The sequence below is a fragment of the Macaca nemestrina genome, chromosome 7, assembly GCF_043159975.1.
Source record: "Macaca nemestrina isolate mMacNem1 chromosome 7, mMacNem.hap1, whole genome shotgun sequence".
NCBI classification, from domain to species: Eukaryota; Metazoa; Chordata; class Mammalia; order Primates; family Cercopithecidae; genus Macaca; species Macaca nemestrina.
Window position 1 is genome coordinate 103805641 of NC_092131.1, and position 26195 is coordinate 103831835.

Genomic DNA, 26195 nt, shown 5'->3' on the forward strand with positions numbered 1-26195 from the left:
TCTTTGGGCATTTTTACATTTTTATTGCTGTTGTTGGAAGATGAAAAAACAGTTTCCATCTGACTGTTGCATGCAAGTCATTCTTCCATATATTCTCACATTTATACACAAAGAAATGGAGACCCACGGAGAGTAGGTAGTCTATCCTGACCCCTCCAGATCTAGATATACATACCTTCCCAGTACCCCAAGGATCCTTTCCTTGTCCCACCAGGGGGCTTATTACAATGTATTCCAATTTCCTGGGTGACTCATCTATCCTCTTCTTTAGACCAACGAGCTCCAGGAGGAACAGAAGAGTCTCTTATTCCCTGCTGGAGACCCTAGCCCAGTTCCTGACACACATTATAAACTTTCACACACATTTGTTGAATATGAAAAGGATTGAACCAACATGTGATCCCTCAGCAAATAAGTGGGAGAGACCTGGTTGGTGCCTTAGTTTCCATCACTGTCAACAACGATCTGCTTTGTTGAACTGGCCTCTTTTCAGCCAAGTACCACTAAGCAGGGGGCTGGAATGGGGCCAATGGTTGTGCCTGTTGGCAAGTTTGGAGCAAGGGTTACTCACAGGCATTGGTGTAGGTGAACATTTCCAACTCTCTCCATCCTATTCTCAGTTAAGACCCAGGCACAGAGCTACTCACTTGCTGCAGTCCCATTTAGCCACTCATAGGGCTCTCTATGCCAATGTGAAAGGCACTCAGCAAGGTCACTCTGTGTGCTTTCCACCTGCTATGAGTTTATCATTTGTTGCCTGCTGCCCTCCAGGTTCCCTGAGCCATGCCATGTCCCCAGATCTCCTGACCCTCTGTAGCGTGCAGCAGGTAACAAACAGCCTCTGTAAGCTGAGCAAAGGCCCCAGTTAAACACCTATGGCCTGGGGCAGTCAGAGTTCTCTATAGCTCAAAGTGGCAGGCAGAACCTCTGCAGACAAATTCCTGCTTCAGGTGGACAGGTGGAGTAGGTGTGTTATTACAGGAGGGAGGACCTTTGAATTTCTGCTTGTCTCTGTGTCCACTGGCACAAGGCACTCAAACTGAGCAGTCTTGGGTAACAGAGCAGAAATGAATCTTAGTTTTAGCATGCACTCCATGCCTGGTACTATGCTAAGGGGTTTACAGATGAATATTAACTCATTTGCTTACAAATGTCAGCAGTAGATCACACTACCCAAATGCAGTGTCATGTCAGAGAGGTTGAGTAAGATGTCCAGTGTCACACAGCTAGTTAGTAGCAGAGCTGGGAGTGCCCTATCTCATAGTTCACACTCCTCTTTACCACACTCCTGGGAAATCTATGGCCAAAGAATTGTGCAACTTGTGCATGAGAAATGAAAGGACTTACTAAAAAAGACAGACACTGTGGCTGTCAGGGAACTTATGGATGCACTTATAGATGATTTTATTTATTGATCTGTTTATTTTTAGCATTCACTAAATGAAAATAGTGTAGACAGCACATCAGGTGAAAAGATGACATGGCTTTTTACGCACGTTAAATTAGTAACCAGGGGCACTGAACAGCAAATTTCATTTCCCAGACGCTGGCTGGCTAGAAACTTTTCTGGGGGAGGTCTCTTCAATGAAACATTTATCAAGTGGTTTTGCTCTGTTGCAGATAATATTTTTTTTCCTATCACTGGTCTTCCATCCAAATATTTAATTCCTTCTTGATTTTATAACTTGGATTTCCTAACTCATTCTGCCTAAGTCACGATCTGGAGTAAGTGGAGATTCACATATATTTGTTCCAAAATCTCACAGATAAGGGGAAGTTATACAGGATAACATTCATGTGTAATTGACACAAAACACATTTGCAGGAGGCATGAGGTATAGCTGTCTTGTCATTCAGCCTCCATACTTTTTGTACTGAAAATGGGAAAATGAGTAAGTACTCAGAGAAGAGACATAGAGGGAAAGGGCTAGTTTCTAGGGTAAAGAGCTGGTGTGGGAAATATCTCATCTCACATATATCCCCTAGTAGGAATTTGTAGGACTGTACAAAGAGAGGCCAAGGGCTGGCCTCTCGGAGAGCTGGCAGGAGAGGGATGGCAACCCAGGCCATGGGCCCTGCCTGAACCCTGCACAGTAGAGGCTCAAGGAGCCATTCACATCTGCCCGGAGAGCCTACAATAAAGATCTATTTCAGAGAAAAAAAGCATGCATGCACACACACACACACACACACACACACACACACACACACACACACAGAAAAGGTCTGGCAGGAGCAGAGCAGCTGCAGAAGGCAGCAAAGAACAGGCTGGCAATGAGGTCAATAACCCCCACAGAGGAGGGGCAGTTGGGCAAGGGGGCTAGGAAGAGCTTGTTCCCAGGGAAAGCAGAGAAAGTGGAGTGGTCTATTCCCAGGGAGGCCACAGCATGCAGACAATGTGTAGATGTCACCATATCAAGCAGCAATCTCTTCTGAAAAAGGAGAGCGGAAACATCCCCAAGGCTGATAAGAAAGGGGAGTTGGGGTCCTTCTGCAGAGCGTGGAAGGATGACTCCTTTTGGGGCTCCTAAGTGTGTTTGATGTGGGGTCCTGAGGCTGATGCCCCAGAGACCTCACCTTGGTTCTTCTGGGGCCATCCAAGGAGGTCCAGGCCTATCAATAAGAGGTGGCCATTCATTAGCTGCACAGGTCTAGTGATACTCAGTGAAGATTTCTCCCTTTTCTATTTTCCACTGACCATCAGTCCCAGAAACCACTTGACCTCCAATGTCTGGGATCTTCCTAGAGACTAGTAAGAACAAATAGCATTGACATCACTGAAACCTCACACTTCTCTGTGTGACTCAGTTTCTGTTAGTACCAGGAAAACGATAAAGAATTGTCTTCTGGTCCAAAGCACCATCCACGTAAGTGTTTGCGATGACTTTAGCTAGTGTCCGAGAGGCAGCAAACTCAGAGCTTGGTGAACACAAATGGATCTGATCCAAGACCCCCAAGCCAGGGGAGGGATTCCAGGGGTCAGATAGGGGCACTCCTAATTCCACCAGCTCTTTTTCTTTGGTTTTCTTTTGTCATTTTCTATATAATTATAGGGTGGGGGAGGTTCAGGAGACAGGCCAGAAAACCACCGGCCAGTGCGTTTAACATCTGGTGTGGGGGAAACTCTTGGAAGTCAGCTCAGAGGATGTGGTGGGAAAACACCTGGCAGAGTGAGTGGACTTCGACAGGGGGAAGCACGGATCCGGGATCGTGGAGGCCGTGCGGAACGAATCTGCTGGCTGCGCTGAGCTCAGGCTGCCCACGCGGAGGGCCGGCGTGGCTGGGAGTCGCAGGCCCTGACCTCAGACCTTGTTCCCCATTAGATACAGGGTGAGGGCCAGAGCAAGAGGCTTAGAGAGGGTGGCGGGGGTGGGGCAGGAAAGGCAAGGGTGCTTGGCAAAAGCCCTGGCTCCGGGAGTGGGAGTGGGAAATGGGAACATACACCTTGAAAGGGGCCCAGCTCTCCTCAGTCTGCGGAGGGTGGGCTTCAGGGACTTCCAAAAGAGTCTGATGGAAAAGGTGTCCAAATGCAGAGGTCACATGGAAAGAGATGGTGCCGAGAATAATGGAGTGCGCACAGGGTGAGCTGGCAGCCAAGATAACTTTGTGTCACCCGGGCTCCAGAGGAAGCCTGTGGGAGCTGGGCTGCATTAGACAGGGAGAGGGAGCTGTCCGTCCCCGGGGCAGGGAGGGGAGGTGGGGGTTCGCAGGGAGGCTGATCACCACCGCCTCTCTGCACAGCTGAGGGAAGACAGGAAGCCCCACTAGGGCAACCAGAGCTGCCCAAGGGAGTTTCCCTGTTGTGCAAGGGCAAGAGCGCTTTCATGGGGGGCACGTGTATGTCCTAGGAGCTCACGACTAGACTGGATTTTAAGCACTTTAGGAAGAAGAGGAAAGAAGAGTCTGTCCTTTCTTCCTCCCTCCCTCCCTCCCTCCCTCCCTCCCTCCCTCCCTCCCTTCCTTCCTTCCTTCCTTCCTTCCTTCCTTCCTTCCTTCCTTCCTTCCTTCCTTCCTTCCTTCCTTCCTTCCTTCCTTCCTTTTCTTTCTTTCTTTTTCTTTTTCTTTTTCTTTTTTTTAATAGAATCTTGCTCTGTTGCCCAGCCTGGAGTGCAGTGGTGCCATCTCGGCTCACTGCAACCTCTGCCTCCCAAGTTCAAGTGATTCTCCCACCTCAGCCTCCCGAGGAGCTAGGATTACAGGTGTGTGCCACCACGCCCGGCTAATTTTTGAATTTTTAGTAGAAACATGATTTCACTATTTTGGCCAGGCTGGTCTCAAACTCCTGACCTCAGGTGATCTACCTGCCTCAACCTCCCAAAGTGCTGAGATTACAGGCGTGAGCCACCACACGTGGCCAAGTCTTTCTTGAAGAAAGACCCTTAGGGTTAAGGGTCCCACATGGGAATATTAGTTTCTATGTTTCCATGGACTCTGGGCCTGCCTTCCATTCCCTTCAGAAGCAGGGCATCACCTTCGCTCTGGTGTTTGAGCCTTCTGCTTTAAGCAAGAGTAAAGTTAGGCTTTTCCACAGAAAGGCCTCCCAAGTCTCTGTGGAAGGCCTCACTGGGTGACCTGTTCATTTCCTAGGGTCCTTTGTGCATTAACTAAAATCCTTTCCATCATTAAGTTCATCACTGGGGGAAAGAATGAGGGTAAACAGACTTCTTCAGGCCAGCAGGCTTTTATTTTGGAACCTGGTGAATGTAGGAAGTCTAAGGGCTCGGCCTGTGTCCACAAATGAACTGGAATTTTACGCCTCAGTATAACTAAATTTTATCACATAAAAATCGAATGCTGATCTTTGCCAACACCACTTACTCTCTCTAGTTAGGCCGTAAGGTTGTTTTGAGCTGGTTTTCTCTGAGCTGTCCAGGAGGTGAGTTTATGTAGGGGGCAACAAAATAAGCAGAGGTGGTCCCAGGACACCTATGTTTGTGTAAGGAATAGACATTCTGAGGAGAGAAAGAGAAGATCAGGAAACTATCTTACAGATAACGCAGGATTATTTCCGGTGTTGGGGATTGGGTTGATTTCTACTAGTGGAAGTGGGGACGGGTACCCCAGATGGAGGAAAGCTAGGACACAGATGCATAGGCACGAGCTCACGTGGTTGCTCAGAGGACAGTGGATGGCCAGCCTGTCCATCTGTTAGATCTATTTAACGCATTTGTGAGGATGAAGCCTGGGGATTTGGGCCAGGTTATCAGAATTCTCAAATATCAGACTAAAAACTGCCCTAAAGACATAGATACTTTATGTTAAGGCCTATTGAGCACCTACTATGTGCCTCCCAAATGTTTTAAACACTCAATCTCTTACTTCATTTAAAGATATCAAAACACCATGCAGTAAGCACTTTAATAACAGTAACAATAATCAGTGAGGATCCTTGCAGGTTTGAGCAGAGAGCAGGTGAGAGGAAGAAATTGGCATATTCCTTCCTAAACTTTTATGGGCATTAGCTCCTTCAACATGCTCCAAATGTATGACTGTACACATAATTTCACTGAATCCTCATGGCAAGTCAATGAGGTGGATATTTTTTAAATTTCACTCCTTAAAACAACATTTGAGACTGGTTTAGTAAATTGCCAAATGCCGCCTCTGAGGATGTGTCCTTGAGTATGAATTTATACCGAGTTCTGCCTCATTCCAAAGCCATATTCTTTCTCGGTCCCCTTACTCTGATCCTGTTGTTTGCTCCCAAAGTCCCCTTCCTGTCCTTTCTTCTTTTCTTTGTGTCTGTTGTATTTTGGGGGTGCTGCTGCCTGTCTTATACAGATCAAATAATGTCCTTTCTCCCTCTCCTGCCTGAAGCAATTCAGTTTTCTCTTGGACCCACGGTTGTGGGTAGTTGTCAAGGCCAATGGTGTGTCCTGCGAATGGGTGACTGGGATCCTCTGGTCTCCCTTTCTATGGTTCACCCTGTGGTCCTCACAGGTGTTTCTCTTCCTGACCTCAAGACTTTCTGCATGGAGCTGCATCTCATGGCTCCAGTGCCCTGCAGCCTATGTCTTGGCCCAGAGCTCTGGCGCTGGAAGGGACAGCCTTTAGCACATTGTGCTCTGTGTGTGTTCTGGTGAGAACGTGACATCACAGAGAGGGCTTGCGGGACAGAGTCAAATGCCAGGGATGAGAGGCCGAGGCAGCATTCCCGGGTAGTAGCTGGAAAAGAAAGGCCTCTGGGGAGATTGAGAGGTGGGATGTGACCCTCATATGGGCACTTTGAAGAGAGTTTGTCACTGTCAGGCCAGAAGAGGCAGAGGAAAGAGGGAGCCCAGCAAGTTGTCGGAGGAACAGATTCTCAGTTGGAGCCTGAGATTCATCTTTCAGCACCTAACTTCTCAATTCCAGATGGCTCTCCTTGGGGAGTTCTTTTGCTCTTTATTCTTGGCTCAAGCAGTCACTGCTTAATGAGAGCCAGAGGTACTCTTGCTACGGGAAAGGCCAACAGAATATGGAGACCAGAAAGTGGGCATGAAAGGGCAGTCATACTGTGGTTACGGAGGCTGATGTTGGGAGCCTGGGTATTGGTCGGTGTCTGAGCTCATGGCGGGAGCACAGTGGGGGTAGCACTGGGGAGCAGGGACACTTCTGAACTTCAGCCTCAGCTTCTGAACTTCTTGTGTCAAGAAACGTGAGCTGGAAATTGCCCCAGAACAGACAGTCCTCCGCTGATCCTCTCTCTTCACTGCTTCCAGAAACAGCAGGGTGTCTTATTTATGTGTTCATCTTGATGGGAACACAGTGTCTCGGTGTCCTAGACCTCTACCTCTAGCCTAAGGGTGCACACGTGCCTCAGAGTGGGACCTGCTGGTCGCTGAGCTTCTTCAGAGCTGAACATGGAGGCACTTTGTTTAGAAGTCTGGGGAGCCGGAGACTGAGGGTTAGGATGTGGGTCTCAGTACTCTCCTGGTTCAATACAATCTTGGTTCCTCAGAGCCAGGACATAAATAAGTCTGTTCTTAGGAACTTCCTGGATCTTTTCCCATTCTTACTCATCTTTCCTTTCTTTATGCCACTCCCCCAGATTCCCTTCCTCCTCCCTATTTACAGTATTTTCCCTGCTAAAGTCTCTAGCAGTGCTTCAGGGAGAGTTTTAATTTATTCACCCATTCATCAAATAGTTGGTGAGTACCTACTTGGTCTCAGGCCCTGTGCTGGGCCCAGACTATGCACTTGAGCAACACATGCCTTTTGACTTTTGGCCTTTTGACTTGTGCAACTGCCAGCACCCTTCAAAGCCCCTTTGCAAAGATGTCAAACTCTGAAAAGAATGTATGAGGAAAGCCCTAATCCAGAGAAGGCTTAAGGATGAGTCATGGGGTGGCCAGCAGAAAGATCCAGGTTCTTATTCTTAGGTAAAAAGTCCTGAGTCAACCTGGCCCCAGGGCAGCAATAGCAACAAACAGTGCTGGTGGTCATTCAACCTGGAATCCATTCCCAAGTCATTGTTACCCCATTTGATTAATCTTTTATTTTATTTTATTTTATTTATTTATTTTTGAGACAGAGTCTTGCTCTGTCACCCAGGCTGGAGTGCAGTGGTGCAATCTCAGCTCACTGCAATCGCCACCTCCCAGGTTCAAGCGATTCTCCTGCTTCAGCTTCACAAGTAGCTGGTATTACAAGCACACAGCACTACATGTGGATAATTTTTGTATTTTTAGCAAAGATGGGGTTTCACCATGTTGGCCAGGCCGGTCTTGAACTCCTGACCTCAAGTAATCAACCCGCCTCAGCCTCCCAAAGTGCTAGGATTACAGGTGTGAGCCACTGCACCTGGCCTTGATTAATAATTTTTAAATTCTAGACCTCTAAAATAATTCTGCAGTTTTTCTCTTAGATCTCCAGCCTTCAAAATGTCTTCTCTTAGAAAGGTCCTTTACAGGAAACCAGGAGATGCTCTTTTTTCTCATAGTCTATAAATCATCCAGGGATGGCTCTGCAGGAGTGGTGGTTTAAATAGTTTAGCCATGCTCTACTCTTCTGTCCAGGTGGAGAACTGATTGGGTTGACTGGAGACCCCTACAAAGGGCCTGTAGCTGGCCAGGGCACATGCTTGCCTGGCTATGCTCTTATGCAATACCATATGCAATTAGCTCCTCTTGCTTGCCATTCATAGAAGGCATGAGGTGAGACCCAGCCAGGAGGCCAGGAGAAAGTGTGAGGGCAGTTCTGTGAGGGCTGGCAGAAATTTGTATTTTGAACTCAGGCAGGGCGCTGCCCTCTTGGTGGTCTCCTTCCCCCTCAAAGGTTCAAAGCTGGCCCTTTTTCTCCCTCCTGCCACTTCAAACACCCACAGTTGGAGCTCCAGGAATGTTATTCTTTTCCATTTAAAGACATTCCATTTCATGTGTAATTAAATGTGTGGTATTGAATTAATGTTTTCTTCTGAGCCTTTTTGGCAGGCAGAGACCCTAGGGTCTGGTTAGTGCAGAGAAAACACACGCTTTTCACAGATCCTCCCTTCCTCACCCTGTTTCCTCTTCCCCCTTCTCCTGCCAAGAACCTCCCTCCTCCCTCCTGCATGTAGTCACCCTCAGGACTCACCTTGCAATGGGTGAGCCTAAGATCCTGGAAACTCTGTTTCTGGGTGGGGCAGTGAGATCTTGGATTTCTGCATTCTGGTGCTGGCTTTATCTTCAAATGTCATCCTTGTGGCTCACGTTGAGCTTAGGTGGTGGCAATCGGGGTAGCAAGATTAGGTTCCAGGAAAAGGTGACACACTCTCTCTTTACAGATGTTATTGGTTTCTACCAAGTACTGATGCCAGTGCAGAAAGCAAAGCCTCTCTCTGAAGTAGGGGTTGCAAGGGTTGAAGGGGGCTGTCATGATTAAAGGATGTCAAGGTGGCACAGTCTGCTCAGCGCAGCCTTTAGAGTCTCACAGGACACCTCTAACAGCTAGAGGATCTTGAGAAAGTTACTTAACCACCTTGAGCTTCAGCCCCCTCATCTGTAGCTTGGGGACAGCAACATATTATGTTTAAGAGAGTTGTAGGGCTGGGCACGGTGGCTCACGCCTGTACTCCTAGCACTTTGGGAGGCTGAGGTGGGTGAATCACCTGAGGTCAAGAGTTTGAGACCAGCCTGGCCAACATGGTGAAATGCCGTCTCTACTAGAAATACAAAAATTTACCAGGTGTGGTGGCACATGCCTGAAATCCCAGCTACTCGGGAGGCTGAGGCAGAATTGAACCTGGGAGGTGGAAGTTGCAGTGAGCCCGGATTGTGCCATTGCACTCCAGCCTGGGTGACAGAGCGGGACTCCGTCTCAAGGAAAAAAAAAAAAAAAAAAAAAAACACAAAAGACAGAGCTGTAAAGATGTCATGTGCTCAGTCTGGTATCTGGCTCAGGATAAGTGCTCAATTGATGGCAGTTATTTTTATTATTAATAAGGGCACAAAGTGATAACAATAAGCTAAAAGAGACCAGTGCAGAGTGAGATGGAATCCACAAGGGAAAGACCTGGGAGGTCTCAGTGATGAGGACAGGAACCAGTTAGGAACTGAGTATCAACATGAGCCAGGGAAGAGGGGAGGGTAGGATGGTTAGGAGCTCCCACCAGGGGCCAGCCCTCAGGGCTGCTGGTGGTGGCAGGGAGCTGCTTCTGAGCCTCTTAAGTCACCACCTTCAGAGAAGGACTGTCTCAGTCCTGTCTACACACATGGTTCCCAAGACAATAATTAGCCAAAGCACCGAGGTGGCAAACAAATTTTTGTTAAGGCAATCTGAGTGTGACTGAGTGCACACGCTCACCTTTGGGGACCGAATTTGCTGCTTGGCGTACAGCAGGATCACTGTTATTTATAACCACCGACCCTGGGAAATCGGATTCCTCTCTACTGATCAATACCAATCTTGAGTAGGTGGCTGTTTCTGCCTTTTGATGTCTTTATTCCACTGTCTGACCAACCTCCTCCCACAAACTGTTTTGGCCTCTGAAGGAGGAGGAGGTCAGGCATAGTGGTGGCAGCCTTAGACAGAGCTGGTGACCAGAGCCAGGGCCAGCTTACTCCTGGGCAAGCTCATGCCATTTTATTTTAGGAGAAAATCATCATCCTTCTCCACATTTCTTTCCAAGCCATGATTTTATTTGCAAGATAGGTGTTGAGCTCCTAGTTGAAATGAAAATCAGAAAGGAAAGAAACACATCTGTTAAATGTCTAATATATTTTGGATATTTTATATCATCTTTATTATCTAAAAATTTTAAGTCATCCTCTCAACAATTCTGCCAAGTCAATATCCATGTTCCCATTCTACAGATAAGGAACTAGAGGTATGGAGAGGATAGGATTCAATTAGTAAGTAAGAGTGTCAGGATTTCAATAGAGATCTGTTTCGTTTGTTTGTTTGTTTTCCAGTCTTCAATCTTTCAGCAGTGCCATTTGGGACAGGTGTTTTTGTTCCCTCTTCCTCCCTGGTCAGCAGGGCTGAGCAGTTTATGCCTGCCACCTCCCTGCCTTCATTCTCCCAGAACAGGGAGGTGAAGCCGACAGTGGTCACCTCTGTGTCCAGCGATGTTAGTGTATCCAGCAGCTATGTGCATGCCTCCCTTCCCACCCCACAGGGCAGCCAAGAGGAACAGAAGTAGGACGAGGGATAACCCCTGCCTGCCCACTGACCTCTCAGGGCTCAGGTTTTCTGTCCAGAGATGACCAGTGACCTCAATGGATTAGAGATTCTGCTCTAGGTCATGCTTGCTGCAGACCTGGAAGACCTCCCAGAAGTGAATCCCACACATATGGAATAGTTATCTTGGTCCCCACTAAAGAGAAAGAATTCTTGGAGCAGCCACTAAAACACAGAAATCTTGATTCTGTTCTTGTGTCAGATGAACCGGTTGTCCTGTGGGAACAAGATCTACAGGTGGCTTCCTCTGGTGGAACCCAGTTGGTGGCCGTCTCACAAAAAGGATTGAGGGAAAAGCCAGGTCAGAAGGTCCCAGGAACTCTTTTAATTTCCCAAAGAACCCTTCCTGTTATATAGCAGCCCCCTGATTTCTCCAGCAGCCCATTTTTTGTTGGAGATTGGGAAGTCTTCCCACGGCCTGGGCTATTCATCCCCCTCCCTACCTCCCCTTCCAGTGTCTTCATGTCTGAGCCTTGTGACCCAGACTCTGCTGGGCCAGTCAGCCAGGCAGTAAAAGGAGATTGATGCCCTCTCCTCTTAGGAAAATCCATCACTTTTTGGCGTGTGGGTCAGATAGCTTCACCAGAGGCAGCTCTGAACAGCAGTGTGTGAGCTAAAAGCATGCAGAAGCAGGGACCCAAATAGACGCATGGACGTCAGAAGTGAAACGGCTCACTCCAGTCATTCCCCAGGGCCTGAGCAGAGGCTGTTCCTCTCTCACTCTGTCCCCAGATATACCCTTCTCCCCAGGGCTTTGTTTGTTCTGTAAGGCTTCCAGTGGGGGCTCCTGCCCTTGCCCTTGGGAAGATGCTGTCATAGAATTCCAGGATGAGCAGGGTGAGGGAAACCTGAGTAGTGGAAGATGGAGAATTAAGCATCTGTGGACTGGATCATTTTAGTGGCCATAAAGCTGGGAGGACAGAGTGAAGGCAGCCTAAGGTAAAGGGAAGAACACGGATTTGGGAGTCATAAACAAGAGAGTCCTTCCTTGTCCGCATTTTACCTCTGTGAATTTGGCAAGTTACCCCCTGCCTCTGTTTTCTTATCTGTGAAAGGGGCGTAATAACACTTATCTCTCAGTCTCTCAGGGTTATGATGAGAATCAAGTGTTGAATACCCAGTAGGTGTTGATACATAGGGTGCAAGTTAATTCCCTTTGCCCTACTTTTTCCTGGGTAAGTTCAGTGAAAGAAGCTGCTCATATGGTATTCTGGAGTCTCCAGTCTTGTTGATGCATGGGGTTGTCCACATGGAAGTGATTTGCCTTATGTGTTTGGCCCTAATCCAGCCAGTCTCTGCCAAAGTTCCCTGGTTACCTTGTGGAGCTTCTTATCCTGATGACGAGGAACCAGTCCTCTCCTGGGGGAGAATTTATGGTCAAATAAAATCTGTGCTTATTTCCCATTCCTCTTTCTGCTCCTTCCCAGCACTCACCACCCTGCCCAGGGCTAAGCATAGGTATTGGTGTCAAAATTCTTTCACCCTGAAGACAACAAGAATGAGTCAAGGCTATTTTCTTCTGAGCACCTGAGTATTTCCACATCCCTGAAAAAAGGTCCATTTGCACATTTGGGGAAGACACTTTGGCCCATGGGAGGCTTCTGCTTGGCCTTTTTCACATGCTCCTGGAGAGCAGATGAGCTTCCAGTAATATGGTCACTTGCCCTCTGCTACCTTCAAGGCTCACAGCTGTCACAGCTTCCCCACTCCTGCAGCCAGGGGTTTGCAGCTGCTGCCAGGCTCTCCTGGGATGTTGAGGGAGGGCTGGGAAACCACTCCCTGGATGCCGCTCCCACTTGGCTTGTCTGAATCTCTCAGGGGTTGTGATTCTTGCTGCTGAGGGAGGGAGAGGAGAAGGACGGGTTCCAAGACGTGACTGAGGCACAGCAGCTGAAAAACAGAGTCTGGTTCTCTTTAAAGCTCCTCCATTCCTGTTTTGCATTCATTGTAGCTGGGAGTGAGTGTTCTGAGGGAAGCAGTGAGGTCTCTCAGCCCAGAGTTGGACTTAGGGACCCAGGAAAATCTATAATATTGTTTTACCTTTGTAGAGATGTTTCTAGAACATAAGAAGGCAAGATAGGCATGATCTGCATTGCATGGATGCATAGTTGGGCCTCTGAGAAGGGACTTGACTCAATCTGGGCCACACAGCTAGGGAGGGAAGGAGGACCTTGGAGCGAAGCCCAGGACGTCTCACCTCCTCCTGGGCTTCTGGAAGTGAGGCATAGCTAAACTGTGAGCACGGTACTTGCTTGGGCCAAGTTGTAAAGGTAAACTTCTTCAGCTGGCTAATTTCCCACCCCTCCAAAGAAGCTGTGTTCTAGTGGTTCTCAAAGTGTAGTTCCTGCACCAGAAGCACCTGGGAACTTAGAAATGCATATTCTCAGTCCTCAACCTGGACCTACTAGATTGGAATCCCTGGTGGAGGAGCCCAGCAATCTGTTGTAACAAGTCGTCTAGGTGATTTTGGTGCATTCTTAAGTTCTCCTATTACAATGCAGAGGGAAGGTGGGATCAGGGTGGAGTCTGGGGCCAAACGGGGCTCTTCCCCCAGTAACTTGGCAAGCCTGCCATGTCCTGATGCTCTGAATCCCATGCCCAGCTCAGTCACCAGGTGGGGATGCCTGACTTGGCCCTCATTTCTCCTTTTCGTAAAATAATAGAATAATGAAAATGCCAAAACACAGCCTACATTTCGGAGGACTTAAAGGTTTACAAACTTCCATGCTCAGGTAATAGGTAAGTTAAACTCGTGCGGTTCTCCCCATACCCATTTTACAGGTGAGAAATCTGAGACCCAAGATTTTGTTATTGTTGTTCTGTGAGGTGCACAAGTTCTTGGAGGATCCCGGTCTTGAAGCAAGCACCTGTGGCTTCCCAGGCCTTCCCAATCCCGGCGTGTTCAGAGATGTGGGCTTGACATTGTACAGCTGCCATCGTGAGCCCTGTCTTCACTTCCAGGCCATGTCAGGACATTCAACTTGCAGAACCCGTGTGTCATCCCTAGTCACATGGGAATGATTAGGTAGCAGGAGCAGGTGGCCCCCCGAGAGAGGGCCTGACTTCCTATTTTCTTGCAGCGGGAGACTCTTTAGCCTTGCCCTCCAAAGTCAACAAATACCATTCCTCAGAGGCTGAGAAACAGAGACAAAAAGTATGAAGAAGGGAACCAATTTTAATCCCCTCCCTGTAAAGACTGGGGCATAGTCCTGCAGTGCGTAGCAGCCGCATTGCAGCCTGTGGCTTGGGAGGAGTGGTCACCAGCAGCTGTTAATGTGCAGGTCTGTCCTGGTGGGAGGAGAAAATCATAGTCTGTAAACGCTTCCTCCTGCAAATCCTTAGTAGGCAGATCATCTGGGACACTGTGGGGATACAAAGGACTCTGATGGGGGAAGAAAAAGATTCCTGTAGTTTATTCTTGAAGGAATCCCCAAACCAACAAAACAGTACCCCAAGGCTTCCAGCCATGCCCCTCTGTCCCTGTTATGTCTCCTCACTTACGGGGATGATCTGCCATGGCCCAGGATCTGCAGCTTTCATTTCTCTACAAAGTCACTGGGGATAATCCACTTTTTGGCTCTGCAATGCTCTTCGTAATGTGAATACAGGTATTTAATGGGCTTCTGCCTGGTGAACAATTAATGTAAAGGTCAGTGAGTAATCTCCGGTTTGCTCCTTTCATCACTAGCCCACTGCTTGTACAACTCCTTTGTAGCATTCTTTCCAAATAGGTGGGAGGGCTGAGGTCACAGCTCTGCTTTCTGCAGGCAGACAGACCTTAATTAGGTTGCTAAATTAGCAGAGGCAGGGGCAGCCCTTCTCTCTGCACACACCCTCATTCTTGGATGGACTCTGAACTTGCCTTTTGTGGTCTCGTTGGTCTTTCTCTCTTTCAGAGAAGGGTTGGCCAAGTAGAGGTTTCCCCCAGATAATCTTAGCTACCCCTTAGAAGTCTCTGTCATGAACCAGGCACTGTGATGGGGTCACTACAGCCTTTATGTTACCACAAAAACCAGTGTGTCTTTGTGTGTGTGTGTGTGTGTGTGTGTGTGTGTGTGTGTGTGCATGCATGTGTCTATGTCTTCTATGTCTTTACTTTGTCCTCAGCCCTGGGCCAAGCTCTTCATATGGATTTTCTCATTTAATCTTCACAAGAATTCAGCGAGGAAGTTGTTCTTGTTAATCCCATTTTACAGTTGAGAAAATTGAGGCTCTGAGGCTAAATAACTTTCCCAAGCTCAAAAAACTGGTAATGGAGTGGAGCCAGGATTCCAACCTGATTCTCGATCGTACCCCGGAAACCTTGCTTTTCGAAGTGCGACCAACAGCAGATGGACATGACCTGGGAGTTTGTTAGAAATATAGATTCTCAGACCCACTGGATTAGAATCTTCATTTTGACAAGATTCTCAGGGGATTCATGTGCACAAAACTGTGGAGACTGCTTTGTGCTATCTCCAATAACTCTGGCTAATTAAGGCCAGAATCCTGTGCATTAACTACTAACTCCATTTGCCAGCAGAGGATGCTGTGGTTTAGAGGGGTTAGGAGTTATTCAGGGACAACACTGAAATTTGATTCTGGCCCATACTCTCAAACCACAGAAGGATGTCAGGTTTTTTGCTAAAGTTGGGGTGCTAGAGTTTGCCTTTGCCTGCTGTGGGCTCAGAACCAAATTCTCCACTCCAGACCTCTGTACTCTTCTGTCTCCCTGTGTCACCAAATGAGGACTGATTTGCTGCCCTCCTCTTTGTCCCTGTCCTACAGATGTGCAGCACATTAAGAGGAGAGACATCGTATTGAAGCGAGAACTGGGTGAGGGAGCCTTTGGAAAGGTCTTCCTGGCTGAGTGCTACAACCTCAGCCCAACCAAGGACAAGATGCTTGTGGCTGTGAAGGTAAACCCCAGAGGCATGTGGGCACCAGGAGGAGGGCTGGCTGAGGGCCCAGGGAGGGAAGGAAGAGGCTCACTCCATTTGAGAAGATAGTGCTCAATTGGCTTTCTCGCATGCAATCAGAGGACTTTGCTCCAAGGTCAGTGAAGTTTCCTAGAGACCACAACAACTTCCTTTGGCTTCCAAGGTCAAGGGCTGCAGCAATTAAGGGGGCTATTCCTAGGGACCAAGTTTATTCTTGTAAATGACCCTGGTCCTTTTCTGGTGGCCCTGTGGTTACCTCTGTCCCAGGGCTGGCCCTCCACACTCCACCCTCCACCATGTAGTAGCTTTATAGGACGTGCTGTCTGTGCCTGGAAAGTCACATGGCCATTTCTCAGGAGTTGAGCTGTTGTAGAGTGGGCTGTTTAAGGAGGACTGGGTAACCACTTCCCAAGAGCACAAACATCACTGAGAATAGAAGAAGATGTTGGGGGAGGGGGTATATAGAGGGTATATAGAAGAAGATGTTGGGTTGAGGGAGGCAGGGAGTTAGCACTGGGAGAATAGTGAGGGAGGTTGCAGAAATTCTTAGGTACTTCCCATGGGATTCAGATTCAGACCCCAAGGGGCAGCATGCCTGGGAGAAACTTCTTCCTGGCAGCTGCTGGAGGGCTCCCTTAACCATAGGGCTTCTGTGTTGCCAAGACACATGGCACATTTGCAGCAGGAGCTGAGTTGCTTGGGGTAGGAGAGAAGGGCCTTTGCTACTACTGGTTACCCTTCCAGACTCTTCCACCCAGCAGTCAACAGCTTCTCTTTGTAAACCAATACTGGACAAATCTTTGAACATGGTTAACATAAACAAGAATCAGGTAGCCTCATGGAGACATGCACAGATCTCTGGAGCCCTTCTCTGGAGTCTGGAGTGGCTTCATTGCGGGCAGTGAGCAGGCTTCTGAGGCCACCGTGGAGTCTGCAGTGTCCTGAGATGTGGGCCGACCAATGCCAGAGATATGGCTCCCCATGATGACATTCACCCAGACCTCAGAATGGTCCGATCCTTACCATTGAGGGATCACAAAGGCAGTTCTTGTTTCTGCAACTTTTGGGTCTCTGTATTCTTAGTCTTGTGTATCTACAGATTGTTTCTGTCCACAGAGGGCAAACGACCTCAAGAATGAAGGCAGTACAGTGCAGGCATAGCATGGGCATCAAACAGCCTGGGTGCAAATCCCAGTTCTACCACTGATAAGCTGTGGGAACTTTCACAAGACACTCAACTTCTTTGGGCCTCAATTTCCTTATCTGTATAATAGCTATAATAATATCCCCTCCTTAGAATATTGGGGATTAAATTACACAATGTGTCTAAAATTCATAATGCACTGCTTGGGGCTTAGTAAAGACTCAATAAAAAGTAGTTGGCATTTGTTTCTATCATCATCATTGTCATTGATGTTGATATTACTGAATGTGCTTAGATACAAGATGTATGACCTGCCAAGCTTGCATTGACTATCTAGAATAGGAGTCACCAAACTTTTTCTCTAAAGGTAAATATTTTAGACTTTGAGGGCCTTATAACTCTCCATTGCAACTCTGCCTGTGTTATTGGAAAGCAGCATAACAATACGTTAACTAATGAGGGCGGCTATTTTCCAATAACTTTTTTTATTACCAAAATAAGCAGAGTTTGCTGACCTCTGCTCTAGAAAATAAATAAGAGTACTGCATCCTAAAAGACTAATGATTATTATTGCTGTACATCCTGTAAATAAACTTGCTCAGTGTGTCTCTGTAGACATGAGATAGTCAGATGAGTAAGGGTGTCTTTAAAGAGCTTGGAGGAGGGATGTAGAAAGGTTTCTAATGTTGTCCCTAAACTTAGGATCTGCACTGCCCTGGCATTTTTAATATATAGGATGACACTAATCCACGGGTGTTCCAGCATCCATCTGGGGACTGGTGAATGAACTGAACATTTTTGCACTTTCAGCAGAGAATGAAATGATGGCTGAAAACCCTGGGAAATGTTTCCTTGAGTGGTCTGGCATTAAGGGGCAGTACCCAGAACGAGTAATGCAGAAAATGTGTTTCTGTTCCCATCCTTTTAAAACGATGTCCTTCTTTCCTTGGATCTGGGGACCTCGAGGAGATGAACCCTCTGGGATTTTACACCATGTGTCACTCAGTGGATCTGCCTAGTGGTCAGCCTGGAAAAGATGCCTATGTCCTCCAGAGAACATCTTGGAAGTGGTGTTTCCTACTTCCTCCCCTCTTTAGATTCCACTCTTTTTTTTTTTTTTTTTTTGCAGGACCCTTCCTTTTGAGTTAGTTCTCATGTTGATGCAGAGTGATTTTGTACTTCTAGAGAACACATACAAGTACAACCCAAGATAAAGTTTTCCCAAATCAATTGGCAAGAATGTTTTGCCCAGCAGTTGCTATGGTACAAACAAAGAAGCAGAAACCGCAGCCTATTTTTAAGGTGCTTACAGCCTGCTGGGGAGAGGGAGCAATATGGTACAGGACATAATCTGCATATATGTGTAGTATAAGTGTGACGTTAAAATAACATCATGCATGAACTATTAAATAAGTGGTGCCACTCTGAAATCGTCATTAGACAAACAGAACATTTACACAGTATTCAAATCCAGGCAACCCCTTCCTTCACAGAGGAGGGAATGAGATCCTTCCCCCCATTTTTCCTTTTTTTTTCTCTGTCATTTCATACTCTGTCCTGGGTGAACCTCAGTGGTCTTCTAATTCACGAATTCTTCATGTGGTTTTATCTGGTCTAGAGCTTTTCCTGTCTGTGGAGGTTTTTGTTTTCACTTCAATGACCATATATTTTATTTCCAAGATATCTAATCGGTTCTTAATTTTGTTACCTTACTTTTATTTCTCCCCCTTCTTGTGGCATGCCTTCTTGTTTTCTTTAGAAAATGTATTTCTTCACTCTTTTTGAGCATTTACTTATTTAAAAATCTTTTTGAGCTATTCTAATAAAATTGATTTATCTTCAGGAAATTTATGTCCTGGTTTTTGATAATATTAGTCATTTGGATTTAGCATTATATTTCTTCCAATATATCTGAACTTCAGCTTTTGGGTTCCTTTTGGCTTGAAGGGTGTTTTGGTTTTTGTTTTGAGTAGTCACAGTTTCCACTTTCAATTACTTTAAATTGAAGCAGGAGCTTAAAACATTTGTGAAACAATCTGAGTGCAGAATGTCAGATTTTTACTGTTTTCCCTATGTTTTTATGCTTTTTCCTTCTACACTTAACAGTATTTTTAACCACTGACCTTTAGCAGGTTTTTAAAAAAGCATTCATCCTAGCTTCCATAAAAACTCCCCAATATACACTCATATTTCATTGGTTTCTAGAGCATTTCATTACATTAAGTAATTACATTAGCAGGTTTAGTTGTCATGAATGAGTTTGGGAACAATCACAGACAACTCTTGGTAAACCCCTCTGTGGGACAGAAGTATTTCCCTGGGTATCCAGCTAGCAGGGAGTATTCAGGATCTCATGCTCTGCAGAGGCCATAGGCAGTGCCAACTAATCTGGGCTGTCATGTAGACACAGCTCAGTGGAGAGTTTTCTGGCCAAAGGAGCACCAAAGGCCCTGAGGCAGAGAAAATCTTGGAGGGTACGGAAAGGTCATGAGACTGAAGTGTAATAAATGAGGTGGGAGGAGTGTGTGCGAGGAGAGGAGGCAAAGAGAGATGGGGAGACCAGACCTTATAAAGTCCATGACTGTGTTAAGGAGTTTGGATTTTATCCTATAAACACTGGGAAGCCAATGGCCAGTTTTAAGCCAGGAAGACAGATGAGAGAGGGGCACCCCTGTATGTAACAACTACCCATCTTCTTTTCCTGGTAGAGTTGTGTGAGACTGTCACCCAAAGGAAGTGGCAGTGGATTTCGAGTCAGTAAAAGAAAGATGATTTTATAATGAAAGGGGGTTGATTGGTGTGCGTGTGTGTGTGTTTGACCACTTAGGATTTAGAACATTTAGGAATGTGTGTATATCATGTATATATCATAAAAATGAATTTCAGGATATTAACGAAATCTGAAACTGAACATCCTTTGAAATATCTCCCCCTAAAAAAAATAAAAGACAGTAAGATGGAGGGTAGCAGGGTTTGGACGACATGAAGATGCTGAATGACCCAGGAAGAGTTGGGAGCTGTTAAAAGGTTGTGTTCTTGCCATCTAGCCTATTTTCCTTCCATCCAAATAAACAGCCTTACTGAAACCCTCTCCCCAAGGCAGAGTGGACATGACAGCTGGTGCATGTTGAGGGGAAGATAAGAAAGGGAAATGTCCGCAAACTTTGAAAGAAAGAGAGGGAGAGAAGGAGGGCAAATTCTAGCTCTCCTTTTTGTACTAAAGATACTGTACAAAGGACTGAGCCAGGAACTTCCCCAGCTTTAGAGACCTCTTGGCAAGATGCATGTCTCTACACTGACTGTTGATGGCTATGATAAATCGGTTCTTTCCCATGCCACTGACTGGTGACCCATTTTGAGGTTTCCCAGCCATGAAGATATTAAATGTGGACCCCACTGAGAGGGGCCAGAGAGTCACTGGCCCTATTTCCCTCCTCATTATTCTCCTCCTGTCACCTCTGTTCTAATTGCATCAATACCTGGGGACAGGGCCACTGGCAGCTCCCAACCCTAGTTGCCATACCCCAACTTGGCCAATTAGGTAAGAACTTCAGGTTTGACTCAAGAGCTGGAAAGCCCACTTTGAAAGCATGGAGAAGGGATGTGGAAGACTGAAAGTGATGGCGGTTGCTTTGTGTTCATCTCCCGAATGAGGAACCCATCTCTGCCTTACAGTGCTGGGTGCCAGCCTAGGGGGGCACTGGCTGGTGCTGCTTGAGAGCTGAGAATAGAAATATCCCAGGGCTGTCACTGACTTCCAGACTGTGGGAGAGAATGATTTAAAGAGATGGAGAGAGGCCGTTTGACTGGCCCCAAATTTGATCTACTTTTCCCTCTCAAAAATCCAGCATTCAACATAAATCTTTATATTCTCCCATCCCACCCATGCTGGGTTCCTCCTCCTCTTCTTCTTCTTCCTCCTCTTCTTCCTCCTCCCCCTCTTCTTCTTCTTCTTCTTCTTCTTCTTCTTCTTCTTCTTCTTCTTCTTCTTCTTCTTCTTCTTCTTCTTCTTCTTCTTCTTCCTCCTCCTCCTCCTCTTCTTCCTCTTCCTCTTCCTCCTCCTCCTTCTCCTCCCCCTCCCCCTCTTCCTCTTCCTCTTCCTCCTCTTCTCCTTCCTCTTCTTCTTCCTCTTCTTCTTCTTCTTCTTCACAAATAAATCACTCTGCATCATCCAATACCCATGACCTAGCCCATTCAGCTCATGGCTGCTGCTGGGAGCTGGGTCCCTAGGAGAGACTGTCTCTCACCATGACTCTCTGACTCCTCAAATGTCTTTGTTCTGGTTGTAGGTGGACATTACATCCTATTCGTTTGTTGTTAGGTAGCTTCGCAGAGCAATCAGCCAGAGCTGAAGTGGAGAACACATAGAATCAGGTCTGGTAAAAATCAGCAATGGGCTGATCAAATGTCCTTGCCCTATCTTCAAGCCTGGCACCTTCACTGGGCCCAGCGACTCTGCTGGCAGCCAATGCCACACCCCTTTCCTGACCCTCTCCTCTATACTTTCACATCCTTTTATTCCTCTGCCCACCATTCTCTTGGGGAGCTGCCTAGTGACTAATTTATCCCATAAATAATTCAGGCAGGGGTGCTGGGCAGGAAAGTGTCCTGGGCGCCAGACCCAAGCTGTTACTTGTTACGTGATCTTTGGCAAGTTACTTTCCCATCCTGAACCCCAGTTATCTCATCTGTAAAATGGGAAAGTTATGCTAGATAACTTTCAACATTTTTGTCAGCCATAGATTCATTTAATCAAGCAATATTTTTATGAAGCCTTCAAATTTTAAAAAGAATGAAGGTGGTGCTGGTTGAAGTTGAAAGGGGCTTCATCTCTGGCTGGAAGACCACACCTCCACTTGATGACCCTAGAGGCATTGCTACTGAACTTTGGGGCACTGTGAGGTCCACAAGGAGAGTACTGAGGTCCAGTCAAACTCTAAGTGTCTGTCATTTAATTAGTGTGAATGTGAGCTGATTCCTGGACAGGCTCAGCCTCAGTTTCTCCAACTCCAGAAATGAGCAGGTAGGAGTAGATGATGTCTAGGGCTCCTTTCATGCTAACAGTCCATCATTTCTAATGTGTGCTAAGGGCTGAGAGGTTTGATGGACCCCCTAGATACATCTCTTTTGGCGTATTCACACTACTGCAGTGCTAGAACCAGGGAAGCCCTACAGATTTCAGATAATGGGGCTGCAGGAACAGGAGAAAGATGTCTGGTGAGGGAGATGTTTTGGCACTTGCGTGATCTATAGGAGGGACCTGTCAGCCTGAAAAAGCCAGATGCCTAGCAGAGAAAATGCAAAGCAATCTCTAGTCTGTCTAGATGGTCACTCCCCTGAAAATGGTGAGCCAATGTTACACTCACTTCCTCATTGCCTTGTGTTGTGTCTATTGAGGTTACTAAAGTGTGTCAGTTGAAGCAACTGAATGTTTGGCCCCATTTGCCTTCTGGCCTCATAGGGAGAAATGGGGGCGTCCACCTGCATAAGCTGCTCATCGTGCAGAAAGGGCCCCTCCTCTTCACAGACCATTGTCCATCTAGCCAGCATTGCTGTGCCTATAGCAGTGCCGTAACCAAAGTCCTTCAGATGTGCTCAAAGGCTTTGTCTTTGGTCTTGTAGTCCCCTTCTGGTGCTGGGAAATCCACATGTACAACTTACAATCTACCTGGGTATATTCATCCTCCTTGGCCCTACAGGAAGTGGCCTAGTTTGCACCTATTACTCACACTTGAGTTTTCACCCTGACAGAGGCTGAATGGTGGCATTCTGGTGGCCCCCAGATGCTCCTTTCCATCCTGCACTAGGACTTTGTAGGACTCTGCCTGGCCCTGAGGGTATCTGAGATTTCTGTCCACTAATTGCCATTCCTGTAGCTGCTGCCCCACTCTTCCCACCCTATTGCTTCCTCCAAACCCCTATTGGGAGAACACAGGTGCCTTCCAGAGGTCAAAGTTCTCACTCCCCACTGCAAATGTAGATACCTTCACAATCTAAAAACAAGGACTCCAAAAGACAAGGAGACTTTATTGCGTTGCATGCCCAGTTTCTAGTAGGCTACGAGCATGTGACTAATTCACAAAGTTAAGCATTGGGGCAGTGGTTTTCACACTGTTTATTCTAGCTGTGGGACAGTTTCTTCAAAGAAAACCTTAGGAGCAGGGGCTTTTGCCAGGCTTTCCTCCTCACAGCCCCTCCAGCTGCCATGTACACTCACCAGTGGAAGCCCACGGCTCTGTGATGAACAGAGTTTGAAATCACTGGAGAGTGCATAGGATGTGGATGTCAGAGAGTGGGTTTCTATTTCTGCAGGGATCAAAGTGCTGGAGGAGGAAGGAGTCAGGCCTCATAGTTCAGATTGAGCTTCATTGTCTTTAAATTCCATTTAGATTCATATTTATTGGTAGCCCAGTGGTGTGTGGGGCCAGTTTCTTTCCAGGAGTAGAAAAGACAGCCCCCTGCCCTGTAGTTGCCAAACGCCTGTGTCCTGCATCGTTCCTAGGCCCTGAAGGATCCCACCCTGGCTGCCCGGAAGGATTTCCAGAGGGAGGCCGAGCTGCTCACCAACCTGCAGCATGAGCACATTGTCAAGTTCTATGGAGTGTGTGGCGATGGGGACCCCCTCATCATGGTCTTTGAGTACATGAAGCATGGAGACCTGAATAAGTTCCTCAGGTAAGGAAGGATTGTCTTCCCCCGCACCTGACCCCAGTCCCACCGAACTCTTGGGGTTTTCCCTGGAGCCAGAAATTGTACTACCCCTTCTAAACACTTACCTCTCAGGATGAGAAATTAGATGAATACACTCATTACTATACATCATCTCCTTAGCAGTCAGATTCAGGCCTTTGTCCCCAGTTTGTAGGGAAAACAAGTTGAAGATGCTATGGTAAGTATCCTATACTCTTCTTCCTCATTCCAAAATGGACTGAGAAGAAGATCAGGGTCTGGAATAGGTCCAGGAGGAGTCTGGAAGCCCCACAGCCTGTGGCTTACAACTCCAAGATTCTAGGGCCACCCTTCTCTGATGCTGCAAATAGCTTTCTCCCTTTGTGCCTTAAGTTTCTCACTTGCAAAGTGAGGCTAGTATCTTACACCCCTCCTGGAATCCTTCCTGCTAGAGACTTTTTGATGTTGAGTAAGAAGGTCCAAGGTTACAATTCATCAGGTGGCAGAGATGGTTGAAACAAAAAGGGGAATGATTTTCTTCAGGCTAATTCTAGAACTGTGCTGTTCAGTACGGTGGCCACCTATGCCATTTAAATTTAGATTCACATTAATTAAAGTTCAATAAGATTTAAAAATTCAGTCGTACTAGTTCCTTGGTTACACTAGCCAAGTACTTGTTAGTCATGTGTGGCTAGTTTTTACCATACAGGGAAGCACAGTATAAACATTTCCATCAATAGAAGGTTCTATTGGATAGTACTATTCTAAAAAGAAAGGATTTGTTGTAAGAAGGGTTTCTCCGAGCCTGGAACAAGATCCTCTGGACTTGGAAGGCTCTTAATGTGACTGGTAAGAGACTGGAACTCCAGCCAGAAGTTCTGGATGAAGTTTCAAGGGTGGTTCTCCCTTCTCCAGAGAAGACAGCATCTCATCGCTAGTGCAGAGTTAGGACTCCTCTGCCGTCTGCAGATGCCACTTCCAAACAGTGCCCAGATATGGAAGGAACAGCCGTGTGAAGGTCTGTGGAACCCAAGGCCCCAAGAAACAGGTTAAACACATAGGCCCTGTATACTTAAGGTGTGGCCTCTGCCACTGCCACAATTTGAATCTCATTGAACTCTGTGGCTGAGGATAAGATTTCCAAAGTTCAAATGTAAATTATAGGAGGCTCTAGCCCACTCACCAAAAACTGCTAAGCATCCTCTTGACGTGGGACATTCAATAGGGTGTTGTGGTTTTGAGGGGCAAAGAAATGAGTTAGTACCAGGCAATGGAATGGAGGACTCTCTGGAGCTCTGCTTATGAGTGAGGTTTCTGCAAAAATGGCTCTGAAGGAAATGAAAGTATTTGTGGGATGTTCGAAGCCTTCTAAACCTGGATTCACAATGAAATGGATTCCTTTCCTGGATAACTTTGTCTTTAGCATAAGACAGATTTGGGTTCATATCTTGAATTTGTCACATCTTAGTTGCAAATTGGAGCACATTATTAAATCTTAATTTTCTCTCCTAGAAAACATGACTATTAATAACTGCTTCACGGGGTTGTTGCTATGAGTATTAAATGACTGTGTATGTATAATGCTTAGACAAGTTTTGCAAGTAGTTCAGTGATCAACCAATGGTAGCTACTATTAAAGTTATTACTATTACTATCTTAAGAGAATTGTGAACCATGGTAACTTCTAATCCAGGCAACACCTTTTCTCAATATTCAGAATAGCCTCACCCTGTCCTTTTGTTCCCCTGGAGCCCAAGGGGCATGCCCTACTTTTCACCACACCATATCCTTACATTCAGCAGTACCTCCAGCCCCAAGAGCCACCAGCAGGGTTAAGGAGAGCTCCTAGGTACCTCTGCACTACTGTCATGCATGATAAAAGGGAAGAGAAAGAAGATAGTAGAAGGGAGATAAAGAGTGAGAGCCTGGAGTAAAGGTAAGGAGTGGGAGAAGCAGAAAGTAAGATGAAAAGGAAAAGGAGTGCAAAAGAAACAGAAAGAAGTATATAAGGTGAGGGGCAGCGCTAGTGCCTTGCCTTCTCCACAGCAGACAGCTTGGGGAATGCGCTCATGTGAGTACGGTTCTACAAGGACTTGCTCACACTCTGAAGACCTCTATGTCTCTATGGGATCCCTTCCTGAAGACAGCATGGGGGAGTCTATCTAAATCAAAGCTCGACAGTCTTCCTGGGGCAATCTTGCAGCAAAATCTGAACTTTACCCTCCACTACCGACCAGATTCCCAGTAGCTTCCATTAATCTGTCTTCCTAGGCACTATCAGTCAAGGGTGAACTTCTAAAGAATTCTCTGAGGCCAGAAGCTCTTAGCAACAGGCCGTGCCAACCCTTCCTGGGAGGCATCCTGTTGGCTTCTCTCACAAACACAGCCTTCGTGACCCGCAGGCTGACCCTGCCTGCTCTCGCATCTCCACATTGTTGGTGTTGAGAGGCAGGCTGGATTGCACTTTCAGGTAGACAGAAGGGAGGGCTTCTCTGCTGACCCCTCTTCCTTGAGAGCTGATGCAGCCTTCCTCCTTCTGAGGAGTGAGGTAGGCAGAGCCCACCGGAGACAGTAAAAGGGATGTGCTCATACTTAATGGTGCTTTTCAGAGGAAATCGGAGAAGCAGTAAAGCAGGCAGAGGCCTTGCTGCACACCAGGCCTTCTTAGTCCACAACTTCATAAATAAGGGCCCTGGGTATGGTTACGGCTCACTGGGCTTTCTAGAGAAAAGAGTGAACACTAAAAGTGACTGATATGACTAGGTAAGGTGTTAGAATAACAAATTCGGGCCTTGATTTGGGATGGAATGGGTTCTGGGGGTACC

At 46.8% G+C, this 26195-nt stretch overlaps 1 protein-coding gene across 8 annotated transcripts in view; it reads left to right on the forward strand.

The window, feature by feature from the left end:
* LOC105488353 (neurotrophic receptor tyrosine kinase 3) overlaps positions 1–26195 on the forward strand; it is a 495170-nt gene that overhangs the window by 304558 nt on the left and 164417 nt on the right. For all 8 annotated transcript variants that reach the window (XM_071100730.1, XM_071100722.1, XM_071100724.1 and 5 more), the window contains 2 exons: positions 15406–15536; positions 23204–23376. In XM_071100730.1, coding sequence (XP_070956831.1) covers positions 15406–15536; positions 23204–23376 — 304 coding nt within the window. The remainder of the gene's footprint in view (positions 1–15405; positions 15537–23203; positions 23377–26195) is intronic.